Genomic DNA, 16714 nt, shown 5'->3' on the forward strand with positions numbered 1-16714 from the left:
CTTCCATCACTTTTGACAGAAGAAACTGAAAGAACGATTGACAGTTTATGTACAATCGGCAACAACAAAATACACGGCAGGGTTGCATTTTCGCTAATGCTTCTACCTGGTAATTGTACCATGCTTTCAGTTTTATTAGACGATATATAGAAAAGAGGGTTTTGCTTACTTAGCTACGATTGTTATCGATAGATAGGGCTGAGTTCTGTGTTCGAGCACTCAACACCCCGCCTGAATTTTGGAACATTAGCCGTGTTTTTTTATACACGCGTATACGTTTACGTTTGCGCGTGAAAAAAAAAACGCCTATCCTCTCTTAGATAATGTTTAGCAGACCCATCTAGCGGCAGTGGTTAAATAACTACCCTCCAAAAATTGTTGGATTACGTGTTCCATTTTCTTCATGTTGGAGTAATCTAACAATACTCCTTTGCAATGCGTTTGCGGACCAACATCAGCCGATCATTGCTCGTTTTTTAACGACCGTGATCACGACACGATGACGATCGAACAGAGTTGCCAAAAGTAAAATATTGCATACAAATAACTGATAATAAAATTTTACTATGGCAACTCAGATAAAATGCAACCGCGCACTGCTTTTATGTATACATACTATAGTATAGACAAATATTAGTTTCTTTTTTCACGCAAATGCTAAATAACATAAGAATATTCGTAGTATAAAATATAAAAGTTGTATTGCCCCTCTTCATTTACTTTCATTTTCAATTAAATTCACTCCGATAATTCTTTCCGACACAATTCCTCTTTAGTACATTGGCATATGATCCTCTGTTGGTGCTCCATGGATTACTACAGTGAAAGTACTTTGGAAAGTACTCTACGTATGTACTCTATGGAATACTCACAAACAAAGCGAGAGTGGGATCACCTACTCCTCTCCTAGGACATCGCAATGTTAATTGGAGCACATTTTTTGTATTAATACAGATTAGTTTTGGAACACTCCTATACTCCTAAAGGAGTATTCCTTACACTATTTATGGAGTAATCGCGTTTTTTGAAGGGTAGCTACAGCCACAGGGTGTACCGGAAAGCGGAGACACAACCCTCTGATGGCAATAGGTTATAACATATAGCCAAATCAGTTGCGATGAATTGTGGACACACATAGAATACATGGAATTAATGTAGAAGGTGAAACAAAAACATATATTTCAGTTACATCTGAGTATAATGTGTATTGAAATTTAATAGTACACATTTTATGCGCAGCAATTTCAGAGGTGTATTTAAAGTTTGACGCTTAACAGTCCATATAAAGTTTAAGCGTATAGACGTTTACGTGTAAAAAAAACACGGCTATTGACTTTATAATATTTTACAAATGTGTTGTGATTAAAAAAATTGTTATGTTTATATATAGATATGATATAAAAGCAATTATATGTAATTTTCAAATGTATTCAAGTTCAAAATTGTTTAGATTATGTAAGTTATGATATAACAAAGAATTCAATTCTTGTACATAAATTTAGTTGTAAATTTAAACTGAATTCAAGAAACTCAATTTGTACATATACATTTAATATTGTATATACTTAAATTTGTGAAATAGCTTTGATTTGTAAACATACAAGCGTACATTTGCTTGTATATATGTGTATAAAAATAATATTAACATTTCTTTTTCTATGCAATTTTACAAGAATTTTGTTTGCATTCATAATTTTATTTTATACATAGTGCTTCTATAAAATACATATGTTTATTCGCTCCTAACGGTTTCGTTAATATATCTGATAGATTTTGTTCAGATGATACATATGCAAATGAAATTATATTTTTCCTAACAACATCTTTTATAAAATGGGCTTTAACATCGATGTGTTTAGATCGTTTGCTATCTGCAAAACTTTCAATCATTCGTATAGCACTTTGATTGTCTATCAACAAATTTTCTTCAAGACTAACTTGTGGAACCAGGTCTGTCTAAACTCCTTTCAATTATAAAAGTTCGCCTGTTGCCAGTGTTCCTGCTACATATTCAGCTTCTGCGGTAGAGAAGGCAACTGCAGTTTGCTTTTTCGAGTACCAACGAAACAGGTTTCCACATGAAATATTACACATCCACTCGTACTTTTTCTATCTGATTTGTCGCCTGCCCAGACTGCATCAGAATACGCTAACAGTTCTATTATTTGCTTGTTAGTTTTCGTATAGCATAGTCCTTTATTACTGGTGGCCTTTAGGTAACGTAATATCTTACCAGATTTCCATAAACTTGATGTTGGTTTATCTGAGAGTCGACTCAGATAAGATACCGCATAAGAAATATCAGGCCTGCTGTTCGTTGATATAAATAATAAGCATCCTATTAATTCTTTTACTGGAACATCTATAATTTCCTCCGTATCATCTGAAAAGATATTACATTCCATTGGAGTTGAAGCTCCTTTACAATTTTCCATGTTGAATTTCTTAAGTATGTTAAGTATCATGCATTTTTGCTTGATTTCTATTTGTCCATTTTCCCGTGATATTTCGAGCCCCAAATATTCCCGAATGTCTCCTAGGTCTTTGACTTTAAATTCGTTTTTCAATTTAGACAATATTTCTGTATCTTCACCCAAAGTTAATATGTCATCTACGTATATAAGTACCCAAGTTTTTTCGCTTACGTAAGGACAAATATCATGCTTTGACTCTTCAAATGAGTTATTTATCATAAAATCATGAAATCTTGATTTCCAGCATTTAGGTGCTTCTTTGAGACCATATAGAGCTTTGTTGAGTTTAAGTACATTTCCATTTTTTAACTTTAAACCTTTAGGGCATTTTATATAAATATCATTTTATAATGTCCCATTTAGGAATGCGGTTGGTACGTCTAATTGTTTTAATTTAAGATTTTGTTGTATTGCGTGACTTAGTAAGGTTCTAATGGTTGTTGCTCTTGCAAACGGTGAATAGTATTTCTGGCATGGTTGACTTTGCTTAAATTCTTTTACTACAATTCTTGCCTTTTTTGTTCCATCTTGTTTTTCTTTAAAAATGCATTTAGTGTCAATTGCTTTTTCTCCTGTTGGTAGAGTTGCTTCTCGCCATGTTTCCAATTTTGTATGAGCATTTAGTTCAGCTTTTATAGCTTTCTCCCATTCTTCACTTTTTATTGCTTCTTCGAAGATTTGCGATTCTCTTAATAGGCAATGTAGAGTATATATATATACACATTATTTATATAGTATGGCAACGCCAAATCTATCACTCTCTATGTATCTATGCATTGACATTCGTTGTTACGTTTAAGAAGATAAAGACTTGTATAATAAAGAACTCGGTCTTCTTTGCTGAACCACCGACTATTAAATATTACATTGGCGATGAAAAAAAAGAGAGGTTAGATAACCGCGTGCAAGCAATCAACAAATTTTTATTAAATATTAAAAAAAAATATTCGGCAAAACATTTTGCAACAATTTTATTGTAATTTTACAATACGGATTTCGACCAAAAATGGAGCAAAACATTTTGCAACAATTTTATTGTAATTTACAATACGGATTTCGACAAATAACGTAAGTTGAAAATGGCGAAAGAAATTAGAATTTTTCAAGCAGCATCTATGCCAGAATTTGTAGTTACCGAAAATTGGGAATTATGGTACATATTTGTACAGATTCCGAAATGAACGGGTGGTAAGAAATGGGACCCAAAAGCAAAAAAGGTTTATTTAATTGGTGTCGAGTCCACAAATAAAAATTTCAGGTTGTATGATCCATGTAGCGAATTTTTATGAGTTGCAACATTCGATTCAACGAGAAGCAACCTGTCAAGTATGTGATTCACGAAGAATCTGAAATTGAAGATAGCGAGGTCAGCAGCAATTGTGAGCAAGAGTCTGAAAATTAAGATGAAATCACTTCCCAAGGAGAAAATGTTTTGACAAATGATGAGGAGATGTGTGATGATCATGAATCGCGACAAAACGAGCGATATAATTTTCGACCAAAAGTTAATACCCCAAGTCGACTGATCGAATCAGGTTATTCGGCGTTATTGTGTGAACCAATATCATACGAGGAGGCAATTAATTCAAAAGAAGTGCAACAGTGGAAGCATGCGATGGACGAAGAATATGAATCCCTCACGCTTAATGGCACTTGGAAACTAGTTGACGCTCCGAAAGATCAAAAGGTAATTGACAACCGTTGGGTGTTCAAAGTGAAGCAAAACCCAGATGGCACGATAGAACGATTCAAAGCGCGTTGAGTTGTTCGTGGCTTCACACAACAGTAAGGTGTCGATTATGAAGAAACTTTTAGTCCAGTAGTGAAATATACGTCGGTTCGAATAATTTTGGCTTTGGCAGCGAGTCACAAAATGAAGCTAGCTCAGTTCGACATTAAAACAGCTCTTTTGTACGGTGAACTAAAGGAAAATGTTTATATGAAACAACCAGTAGGTTATGAAGACAAGAGTGGGCGCGTATGCAAATTAATCAAAAGCTTATATGGACTTAGGCAAGCTTCGCGATGCTGGAACCAAAAATTCATTTTTTTCATTCGCAAATTCGATTTCAGGCCCAGCAGTTCAGATCCATGTGTGTTTGTTCGTAAGAAGGACAATAAAATAACCATTATCGCCATCTATGTGGATGATGGATTATTAGCAACAAACGAAGAGAGCTAAATTGATGTGATCATTTCATACTTACGACAACATTTTGAAGTAAAAGTATTTGAAGCCAAATATTTTCTCGGGTTTGAAATTGAAAAGTTATCCAATAATTCAATCCATATACACCAAAAAACATATGCCATGAAAGTTTTTAATCGCTTTAACATGATGGATTGTAAAGCAGCATCAGCTCCGATGGACTGCAATCAAAAGCTTAGTGATTTTGTAAACGGCGAGCACGAAAAATCATTTCCATATCGAGAAGCCGCTGGCAGTCTGATGTATTTGACAATCGGAACAAGGCCAGATATCAGTTATGCTATAGGTGTCGTGAGCCGATATTTGGAGCGACAAACTGCGTCACATTTTAATGCTGTAAAAAGAATCATGAAGTACATAACGGGCACCGATGCAGACTACGCTGGAGACACAGATACTAGAAAGTCAACGAGCGGTTATGTCTTCCATATTGGTTAGGGTATTATTAGTTGGGCGTCAATCAGTCAACAGTCAGTATCAACTTCTTCAACAGAATCGGAGTATGTAGCCGTCTGTCAAGCAGTTAAACCCTGCAAAAACACTCCACGTCTTTTCCTAGTCATTTTACGGTCATTGTGACTTTCTGCAGCGGTTATATTCATAGTCACGTTTGCATGGGCGTGATGAACTTTTGTGACCAAATTTTCCGTTTCGTTCCTATTAATATGATCGTGCATTCCGCTCCCACTTATAGGATGTGAGCATAGCACTGTTCTGCTCACACAAGGCACAATGCTCGTCAAATGGCGGTCATTTCTTCAGTAATTTACTCTACATTTTCCATTCTTTTGACAATAAATTTTACTATGGTTTTACCATTTATATAACCGCCATATAACTTTAATTTTACCTGCCGATTTACTTTACCTGGAGCAGCCGTATGAATAAAATATGAACCAAAAAAAATTGAATTTTCAATAGGGGGACTCATGAAAGCATATACACTTATGAGGTGTAAAATTATAACCATTTACACACGCGGTTATATGAACGACCTAGTAATACTCTTGATAAACTTGATTGTTTATCAGCTGTATTATTGCCAAACAAAATTTTGTTTGATTGTTACACAAATTAAAAAATGCCAAGATTAAGTGAAAAATCAAAACTAAAACGTCTTTACTTGCTGATGTTGGAGATTTCTGATGAAAATGCCTGCTGTAATGTCTGCAAGGTTGCATTTCTTTGAGTTTACCGCGTTTACACCCTGAAATATGCGCGTAAATTTATACAAATTGTGTAAATGATTTTTCATACAAAATTTGACAGCTCGTTTACGCACTAGATAAATTTATACGTTTACACACTTTATAAGGCATTTATACGGTTACATGAGTCCCCCTAATATTTATTATTTTCAATATTATTATATATGTACATGAAATTGGAACTTATATTAATACAGTTCATATAAAAAAGAAGTAAGTACTTTAATAATAAATAAACTCGCTTAATTGGTTTTTGTTTTCCAATTGAAATCTTTTCTAAGCGAGCAGAAAATAATTTTAAGCTTTAGAAAAAACTCCAATTATTTGAATCTATTTAAATCTACAACTTAAAGCTTAGTAGAAATTCAGATTAGGTTTACTTTTTTTCAGATCAAGAATATTCAAAGGTGTCGTGGAATCAGATTGCTGTCGTAATTGGTGAACTTAAAAATGTACGACTAGTAATTGAGTCAGACTTATTATTGTTCTAAATCTAACCATTCCAGCAATAATTCTGCAATCCTTAGCAGAAGTATTGATTGGTTTCAAATCTAATTCCAACAGCAATCGTGCCACGACATACTTTATTATATATTTACATGAAATTGTTACTTAAATTAATACAGTTCATATAAAGAAAAGTAAGTATTTTAATAATAAATTAACTCTCTTAATTGGTTTTTGTTTTCCAATTGAGATCTTTTCTAAGCGAGCAGAAAATAATTTTAAGCTTTAGAAAAAACTCCAATTATTTGAATAATCTACAACTTAAAGCTTAGTAGAAATTCAGATTAGGTTTACTTTTTTCTCAGATCAAGAATATTCAAAGGTGTCGTGGAACCAGATTGCTGTCGTAATTGGTGAACTTAAAAATGTACGACTAGTAATTGAGTCAGACTTAGTATTGTTCTAAATCTAATCATTCCAGCAATAATTCTGCAACCCTTAGCAGAAGTATTGATTCGTTTCAAATCTAATTCCAACAGCAATCGTACCACGACATACTTTATTATATATGTACATGAAATTGTAACTTAAATTAATACAGTTCATATAAAGAAAAGTAAGTATTTTAATAATAAACTGGCTTAACTGGTTTTCGTTTTCCAATTGAAATCTTTTCCAAGCGAACAGAAAATAATTTTAAGCTTTAGAAAAAACTCCAATTATTTGAATAATCTACAACTTAAAGCTTAGTAGAAATTCAGATTAGGTTTACTTTTTTTCAGATCAAGAATATTCAAAGGTGTCGTGGAATCAGAATGCTGTCGTAATTGGTGAACTTAAAAATGTACGACTAGTAATTGAGTCAGAATTATTATTGTTCTAAATCTAATCATTCCAGCAATAATTCTGCAACCCTTAGCAGAAGTATTGATTGGTTTCAAATCTAATTCCAACAGCAATCGTACCACGACATACTTTATTATATATGTTCATTAAATTGTAACTTAAATTAATACAGTTCATATAAAGAAAAGTAAGTATTTTAATAATAAATTAACTCTCTTAATTGGTTTTTGTTTTCCAATTGAAATCTTTTCTAAGCGAGCAGAAAATAATTTTAAGCTTTAGAAAAAACTCCAATTATTTGAATAATCTACAACTTAAAGCTTAGTAGAAATTCACATTAGGTTTACTCCTTTTTCAGATCAAGAATATTCAATTCAAGCAATAATTCTGCAACTCTTAGCAGGAGTATTGATTGGTTTCAAGTCTAATTCCGACAGCAATAGGATCACGTCATACCTTTTTATATATGTACATGAATTTGCAACTTAAATTGATACAGTTGATATAAAGAAAAGTAAGTACTTTAATAATAACATAAACTCTCTTAATTGGTTTTTGTTTTCCAATTGAAATCTTTTCCTCTGCAAGCACATCGCTAACCTGTGTTGGCAAAAGATGTGATTATACTATTTTTGATAGATAGTCGGACGAGCCGCTACCCGGCGAAGTAGAGATGACCGTTGTGTCGGTGGCTGCAGTTACAACAGCAGTTTCTAACTTTGCACCATCCGTACAGTGTGATGAATGCTTCACTGCCTTTTCCAATTGCTTGGCGCCAGCAATTTATGCTGTTTGTAAAGCTTTAGCTGTAATGCAAATATATAGATGGGTTAAAGTGGTTTTCGTATGTTGGTCAACAACTCACCCTATACCATCATCACAGCCTTCTCATCGATTTTGAATATGTGTACTGTTTCAGTATTCAGACCCAGTTCGTTTGGTGCAATATTTTCGATTTGATGAATATGTATACTATCCGTTAGGCAGACAATTATGTGCGTTCGATTCATTCATATACTGTGGGTATTTGAGCCGTAGACGCAATGGCAGATATTTTGATTCTTTTTGAAGTGTAACATTTGTAAACAGTTGGGTTTCTCTGCTGTCACCATCACCACTAGAGAGCTATTGAAGAAACGCTCGACCAAGATAATATGTTGCGATTTACGCGCATAGATTTCTTCCACATATTTACCATCCAATACCGAAATGGAACTGTAGAGGAAGAAACATTTTTATAAAATTTAATAAAATCAAAAAATGATAGTTGTGCTAAAATGGGGTAACGTATTGTATGTTAAAGTATAGCGAAGTCTCAGCGGCTTTGTCTTGGTCAAAATTGAGTTTGAATATGTTTTATTCTTCATTTTTAGAAACATGTACGAAGGTACCTGGTAAGATAATAAAAATCCTCAACGCTTTTTTTGCAATAACTTAAAAAAACTCATATTCAAACTTCTGCTTAACTTCTACATATCAATAGCTACCTTTACCACCAGTAGTAACTATTGCTGCTACGCCTATGCTATTGTTTCCTACATCGATGAGCTTTGTAATAAAAAAAACAGCTATCTCCCCAATCTCTCCAGTTTTGTCGCCTCGCGAAACCTGATATTGTCACCAACCAAATCATCGGTGACCTTATTTAAAACATGGCCGCGCCAAATGTCGACCATATGACATTACTCAGAGCTGTAACAAATATTTAATATAATTCGATAAATCGGCAGTACTTGGGGTAAATATAAATAGACGTTTGCATGGTACGCGTCTCCGATATGGTCGCCAAGCCTAAAGTTTACTCACTGGAAGAAAATACAGGCCTATCAAAATGCTGCCCCCAAAACCGCTACGGGCTGCCTTCTTATGTCCTCGGAACACCACCTGCACAATGAAGCGAGAAAACTCCCAATAAGGGAAAGAAATGAAATGCTAACCAAACAGTTTCTGTAGAATACCCAGAAACCTGGGCATCCCAACAGACATCTGATTGTTGATCCAACACCACTTAGGACCTTACAGAGTAATCTCCGTAAGCATTATGAGGAAATACGACACCTGAGAACTCAGCCGTATGAAGCAAAAAAACACAAGCAGGTCCTCAGTGAACTCGACAAAGAGACGTCGTACCTTTATGCTAGGAATTGCCCGGTGAATCCAGTACTCAAATAACAGTACCCAAAACTTGCGGAAGAGGACCGCATACTCCCCAGGGAAAAGCGAGTCACTCTAGCTCAACTTCATTCTGGATCCTGTAACAGGTTAAACTCTTACCTATCCAGAATCAACCCCGACATACAAAATGTATGCCCCGCTTACAATGTCTCCCCCCCACATGACACCAACAATCTCTTTAATTGTAATGTGGAACCAACGCCTCTAACACCCCTTTCATTATGCTCCACCCCTGTTAAAACAGCAAGTTTCCTTGGACTCCCGTTAGAAGATATTGATGAAAATTTGTGATCGGTCGCACCTATTAGGTGGGGCGAAGCACTGCTACAACAACAAGAACCATCTCGGGAACGATTAATATCATGACTTTAAACCTTCTAAGCCATCCCGCCCCACCCCCTATTTCCACGAGGAACTTGGGGTCGCCATTACACATTACATTGAACGATTCCGCCGCACAATCATTATAGCATCATGTAACGAATCTCAGTTTCTTCCAAAAATTTTTCGGCACCGCCACGTAAAATCAATGTATATGTTCTAGCATTAACGCAACCTTTAAGTAATTATAAACTATGAAAATGAAATTAATGTCAAACCCACTATCAAACCTTGGAAAATGTTGAAACGTTCACCACCAACCTGACGTTCTTCAAAGTAATCACATTGACCCAAAACACTTGAATTAATATCATTAGCTGTAGTCATAACAGCACCACCACAAGCTTTCATTCACGATCTACAAAATACTGTGTAGCAACATTACCAATTGGTAGTTTAGAAAACACAACATTGGCGTCTTACTTACCTAGTTTATTGTACAGGAGACGCCATTCAGCATCAACAATTTTTTGATACTCTTGGACATTGGAGGACATTGCTGTGGCAGAGCATTTTTCCAATAAAGCACTTTGTTGTTCCTTTGATTGGCGCTTCGACATGTACAGCCATGTCATATTTTATCATGCATAATTGTAATGCTTTACGTATAGCTTTAATAATGATACGTGCATGCACGCCTTCCTCAACATATGGCTTAACTTGTTTTAAGATTTCACATGCTTAAAATACTACTGAAGTTGTGCAATCGCCGACCTGATAAGAGAAACATTTTTATTCTACACATTCTAATATAACAAAAAAATTACCTCATCATTTTGAGATTTGGCGATGTCTACTAGAGTTTTACGGCTGGATTCACAATATCCAATAGTTTCATTATGGTTGCCCCATCATTTGAAATTGTGGCCTTACCACTGGAATCACAATATGCTTTTCCATACTACGTGAACCCAATGTAGTGCGTACAGCATTCACAATTGAATGCGAGGCATTGGTGTTACCCCAGCGGGTTAGGGGATCAGAATATACCCGCGGTAGGTATGCCTGTCGTAAGAGACGACTAAAATACCAGATTCAAGGGGCTGTGTAGCGCAACCCTTCAGGTTGCCAGCGCAATATATAGCTTCTCCAAACCCAATTGTCAACCTCACCTATCCGCGGCGAATCCTGTTTCACTAACAGACGAGGCTCTGGCGACCCCGAGCTCCTCATGGAACTTGGGGGTAGGGAGGGAGGGAATGGCCTGAAGGTTTAATGTGGCCACATAAATCGTTCCCGAGATGGTCGGGCTAGCACCTTAATGGTGCTATGGTACCGGAGCGTACCGGATCTGTATCCGGCAAAGGACCATCACATCGATAACACTCCCCAAAGCCTTCGGGAAGCAACCTTATCGCTACAACAACAACAACAACGACAGGCATTGGTGTTGGATATGAGTTGAGGTTTACCTTGAGAGTTATCGGTACCCAAACATTTTTTACACAAATACTCTTGTACCCAATACAAGTTCAAGACGTTCATATTTATCGACATGCTGTCCGGTGTGGCGCAAATGTTGGAAATATGCAGTTGGCACTGTTGAGAATAAATATGGATCAATGAACACAAGTAAAAGTGAAAGATTTTTTTTACCATCTCTTGTTACTTTACACATTAGACATTGGAAACGACGACCAGCATCTACAAGTTGCATATGAGCCTTGCAACCATTACATCTAATTGCACCCAATTCACGAAAATTTACAATGGGTGGCTCATATTCACCCTCAACCGTGCGTGCCATTGGTGAGACGGTAAGTGTAATGGACAAAGCTGCTGTTTTTAATAAATCAGCGGTTGCAGGTATGCAATACAAAGACGACCTGCAAAGAAGAAAGATCAATGTAATTGCCAAACAAGACATTAATTTCGATTATCGATACCTAACGTAACGTGGCGAGGAGTTACTTTGATCTTCTACCACATATTTTGTGGTCAGCAATGGTGGAAATAAACCCTGTTCATTAGTAATAAAAGCACCACCAGCGCTATTTTGATTTTCAATGATCTGATCGGGATCTAAACGGCATTGGGCTACTGTTGCGGCTGTTGATATTTACCAGTAACAGGTGCAGGTGGTTGCTAAAGAAAATAACACAAAAATAATCATCAGCAAATTTGAAAATTATTAGTTGTATTAGCATACATTATAACCAGGGCGTCCGGACGTGTCCGGGTATTGGTGGTTGACCCGGCTTGGGTGGTTGACTGAGCATTGGCGTCTGTCCAGGTTGTGTTGGTGGCATCATTTGACCCATGCTACCACGTGGTGCATCTGGTTGTTGTAGAGGATAACCTGGCCTGTTGAGGTTTTCCATTTGTGCTCGATTTCCAGGCAACGAAACGAGACGTGCACGAAGTGCAACAATTGTTTTCTGGAAAAATATTAGAATGTGTAATATTGTACAACTACAAACATAAATACATATTAAATTTACTTTCCAAACACTTACATCCAACATCGCTAAGTTATTTTAATTTAATTTAGTATAAGGCTCCAAAATTAGCACAGGCCTGCAGCTCAATTCGCGGAAAATGGCGGACTAGCTGAAAATTTTTTTCCACATGAAATTGACATATTTCACAATACCTATGAATCTAGTAGGTGCGAGAGAGCACGATACATTGTGGCAAAGCTAAATTTGTCAACATGCTATTTCATTTGGAGAATTTTTCATTCCAAATCGTCACCCCTGTCAAAAATTCGTGTGGCTGTGTGCGTTTTTGGTCACACGATTTTTGCAAGGAAGATCTAGTTTGGTTAAATTTACTTGTGGCCGAGCTGTCGAGGAAAAACGATTTCAAGGTCAAGCTATACGTGGATAATATAAGCACGATCCGACTAATCAAAAACCAGGTATTCCACAAACGAACGAAGCATATTGATGTCCAATATCACTTCATAAGGGAAAAATTTTAAGAAGGCTATTTCGACTTGGAATATAGTTGTACCGAAGAACAAATTGCAGATATATTTACAAAGCCATTAAATAAGAATCCGCCCATACTTTATGCCAATATATGAATTTAACATTTGATTAACAAGGAGTTTTAAAATATAGATGAAATTGTATTAGACAATGAGTGGAAGTGTTGAGATATCACTGTCAAATACCATTTCAATTTTATTTTATACATACATATATATGACACAACAGGTTTTTGCGCTGTAAGTTAGTTCAGTTAGTTGATCCTGTTATGTATATATCGGTCTATTGTAAATTACTCTTTTTCTTTTCTAATAAAAGCGAATGAATACTGCAATTCTTATTTGGCTAAATTAATTTATGCGACATTGGAAATCCTTGGATTAATTCAACACAGATGAAGCGGCTTTGGGAGTGTTCGAGAGAAAAGTTCTTCGAAAGATTTATGGACCTCTACGCGTTGGTGATGGCGAGTACCGAAGAAGATTTAAGTTGAGCTGTACGAGCTTTACGCAGACATCTGCATAGTCCAGCGGGCAGCGATTTAGTTTAGCACCCCCTGATTTCGGGATTTAACTTGGTATCAAATGAAAGAGAGAGTTCTCCCGATCACAAATATACATATTTTAAAGTGCGCAAACTTATAATTTAAAAGTTATTTGCTGTTAAAGTTTGCAAATTTCTATACAACTTTTATATGTGTATACGTATATATATTTTATGACATTACAAATCTGTGCTGCCACATCTTAAAATCGGAACAAGTGCAGAATAGAAAAATAACTTATAAAAATACCTTTCATCCGATGTATATATATCTTTAACTTTTCCTTTATTTACTAAAAATTTGAAAAAGCTCTTTTTTGCATTCGTGAACGAGCTGATATTACCTTATAACTCTTATGTTTATTGTTATGTTAGGCGATCCAACACCGGCTGCGCCATGCACAGTAATTATGCGTAGAACACCTTTCTGCGTAGGCGGCCATTGGCCGCGTTTATAAAAAATAACCCTGGGCTACGCCATGCCAAGTCCGGGTGTGTGGTATAACCGTGGCTACCGCCACGGTAATGTCCTTCTGCGCCACGGTTATACCACACACCCAGACTTGGCATGGCGTAGCCCAGGGTTATTTTTGATAAGCGAAGGCCGCCTACGCGGAAAGGTATTTCAACTTTTCAAAATGAGTACTAAAAATATATATTTTCCTTTTTCTTTATTAACTGAAAGGTGGTAAGGTAATATTTATATTTGTTTTTTTTTTTTGTTTATGTGGCAGCACAGCTTTGTACTGTCATCAATAAAATATATGTATATATAAATGTGCATGTTGCTACAAAAGCGTGATTGACTTAATAAAAACATTTATAATAAGTAAAAACAATGCAAAAATTAAATGTGAAATATACAAAAATCCAATTTAACTTTATCGTTGCCAATTTTATAGATATGTATGTGGATTAAGGTTTTGAAAGATGTGTAAATTGTAATTTAAACTGCTATAGAAATTTGCTAAATTTGCAAACTTTAACAAAAAATAACTTTTAAATTATAAGTTTGCGCGCTTAAAAATATATATATTTGTGATCGGGACAACTCCCTCTTTCATTTGATACCAACTTTTACCCCGAACTCGGGGGGTGCTATTCTAAAATTTTCCCGTCCAGCGAATTAAAATGTAGCGGCTGCGCTGGCTAGGCCATGTTATGCGAATGAAAGATGATGCTCCGGCCAAGAAAGTGTTTCAATTGGAACCCGCCTATGAAAGCAGAGGTAGAGGGCGGCCCCCACTCCGTTGGAAGGACCAGGTGGAAAACGATTTCAACTCCTTTGGTGTGACCAATTGGCGCCGGTTGGCGGAGCGAAGGCGCGACTTGTTCGACGGCCGTAACCGTTTAGACGGTTAAGCGCGAATTAAGTAAGTAAATAAGTAATATACCTTTCACACAATTTTATGAACTAAAATAACATTTTCTAACTATTTACACGAATTTGTATACAAAAAAATGTAAACAAACACTTTTTTCTTCCTTTTTTCAAACGTAAGTACGCTCAACGACCAACATTGCTGTACGCTCAGCTACATGAAGCTTTCATGCTTTGTCGCTTTCATGCAGCTTACGCCTCGTGTGCAGCTCTCTATTAAAGTACATGTGTTCGACACCAAAGCGTACAATTTCGCCTGCAGCGTCTAATAAGAGTCTATGCTGCGTAGCCTCATGTACACATTGCCTTAGATTGATTTCGAAATGACTCAAACACGTCTTATCTTTTTCGTTGCCTTACTAGAAATTGCCATTTCGTCTTTATTCATTTTTCTTCTTGCATACATGGATGCATTTACATAGATATATTCATTGTATTTACTGAAGAACTACGCACTGTTGCATTTACAGCTGTACAACTCGGCCAAACCTTATAAGGTTCGACCTCGATCAAAGATAACACAAATAACTAGTCAATCTTCAGAGGATCACATTCTGGTTCGTCAACACACTCCCCAGGTATCCGCCGCCATTCGCGGATTCGGTGGGCTTCAATGTCCCCGTCAAAGGGCAGCTGAGTCAACTGGCAATTGTTTATGTCCCTTACGATGTACCTATCGTTCCCCAGAATTCTATATATCACATAAGGATAAGGGTCCTTGTCTTTTGTCTACACGGTACACGATTTCGGTAGTAGGATCTCGTAAATTACATTCCTGTTCACCTGATTATGCTTCTTCTTTTGCATAATTTCAAATGATATTTCTTTTCGCTTTTTTTCCCACAGCCGAATTAAAACGTTCAAGATAAACATACATTTTTGAAATTCGTCAGCTAGTGCAGGCAGACCATCGATTATTTTGTTCAAATTGCAATCGACCACAGAGTCGCTCAGTAAATTGCACATAATTTGGGTCGAATTTCGATGAAATTAAAAAGAATTTCTAATTTCGTTTGACAGTTTTCACATAACGAAATTAGCTAATTTCGGCTGAAATTAAGAATCTTCCGAAATCAACTTGATTTTGGTGCTGTGGAGACATAGAATTATAGAGTGATATAAACTTTTTATTACTCCCGACAGTAGTATCGACATTTCCCACGACAACGTAGTCGCCTACTTTGTATGTCTAAGTCCTAGAATGGCCCTTACGGGACCGCTCGGCTTCGTATTTTTGCCTAGCTTTAATCAAGTCAGAAGTGCAATTACGAATTTGCACCAAGTCTCGGTCCCCGTCCGGAGATATTTTGCTTTTGAAAAATTCGGTAAATTCATCTATTATTACACCCCTCTGCTGGAATAGTTTAAGATTGCTTCAGCAGAGCTGGATTAGTTTTTATGTAAGAAATATACACGAGGTTAATTTTATGCTTTCAGTTTTATTATGCGATATATAGAGAAAAGGGTTTTGCTTACATAGCTACAATTGTTATCGATAGATAGGGCTGAGTGCTGTGTTCGAGTACTCAACACCCCGCCTCAATTTTGGAACATTAGCCGGGTTTTTTATACACGCGTATACGTTTACGTTTGCGCGTGAAAAAAAACGCCTATTCTCCCTTAGATAATGTTTAGGAGACCCATCTAGCGGCAGTGGTTAAATAACTACCCTGCAAAAATTATTGGATTACGTGTTCCATTTTCTTCATGTTGGAGTAATGTAACTATACTTCTTTGCAATGCGTTTGCGGACCACCATCAGCCGATCATTGCTCGTTTTTTAACGACCGCGATAACGACACGATGACGATCGAACAGAGTTGCCAAAAGTAAAATATTGTATACAAATAACTGATAATAAAATTTTACTATGGCAACTCAGATAAAATGCAACCGCGCACTGCTTTTATGTATACATACTATAGTATAGAGAAATATTAGTTTCTTTTTTCACGCAAATGCTAAATAACATAAGAATATGTTATGGTACGCTTGGGATAGTCCCCTTTGGAACGCACCTAGTGGCTAGTGATGGCAAATAAAAAATGTTAATCGAAAATGGACACTAGAGATCGCCACGGCTGATGAATGATGATCCCTAGAAAAAAACACGCTGT

General features: G+C 36.3%; 1 protein-coding gene across 4 annotated transcripts in view; it reads right to left on the reverse strand.

The window, feature by feature from the left end:
* Nucleotides 1-5589: 5589 nt before the first annotated feature.
* The window catches only part of LOC137240200 (protein transport protein Sec24C-like), a 50341-nt gene continuing 39216 nt past the window's right edge, over nucleotides 5590-16714 (reverse strand). The window contains exons 2-7 of one of the 4 annotated variants that reach the window (XR_010949628.1): nucleotides 11890-12118; nucleotides 10508-11825; nucleotides 10168-10454; nucleotides 9971-10098; nucleotides 8050-8399; nucleotides 5590-7990 (exon numbers count right to left, since the gene is read on the reverse strand). Coding sequence is in view for 1 of the 4 variants with exons in the window: in XM_067766158.1 (XP_067622259.1) it covers nucleotides 11182-11279; nucleotides 11337-11607 (369 nt within the window). In the remaining 3 variants the exon portion in view is untranslated. Of the gene's footprint in view, nucleotides 7991-8049; nucleotides 8400-9970; nucleotides 10109-10167; nucleotides 10455-10507; nucleotides 11826-11889; nucleotides 12119-12196; nucleotides 12285-16714 lie in introns of those variants that run through there. The other 3 variants (XR_010949626.1, XR_010949627.1, XM_067766158.1) reach the window with 3 other exon arrangements.

The sequence above is a fragment of the Eurosta solidaginis genome, chromosome 2, assembly GCF_040869045.1.
Source record: "Eurosta solidaginis isolate ZX-2024a chromosome 2, ASM4086904v1, whole genome shotgun sequence".
Taxonomy (NCBI): domain Eukaryota; kingdom Metazoa; phylum Arthropoda; class Insecta; order Diptera; family Tephritidae; genus Eurosta; species Eurosta solidaginis.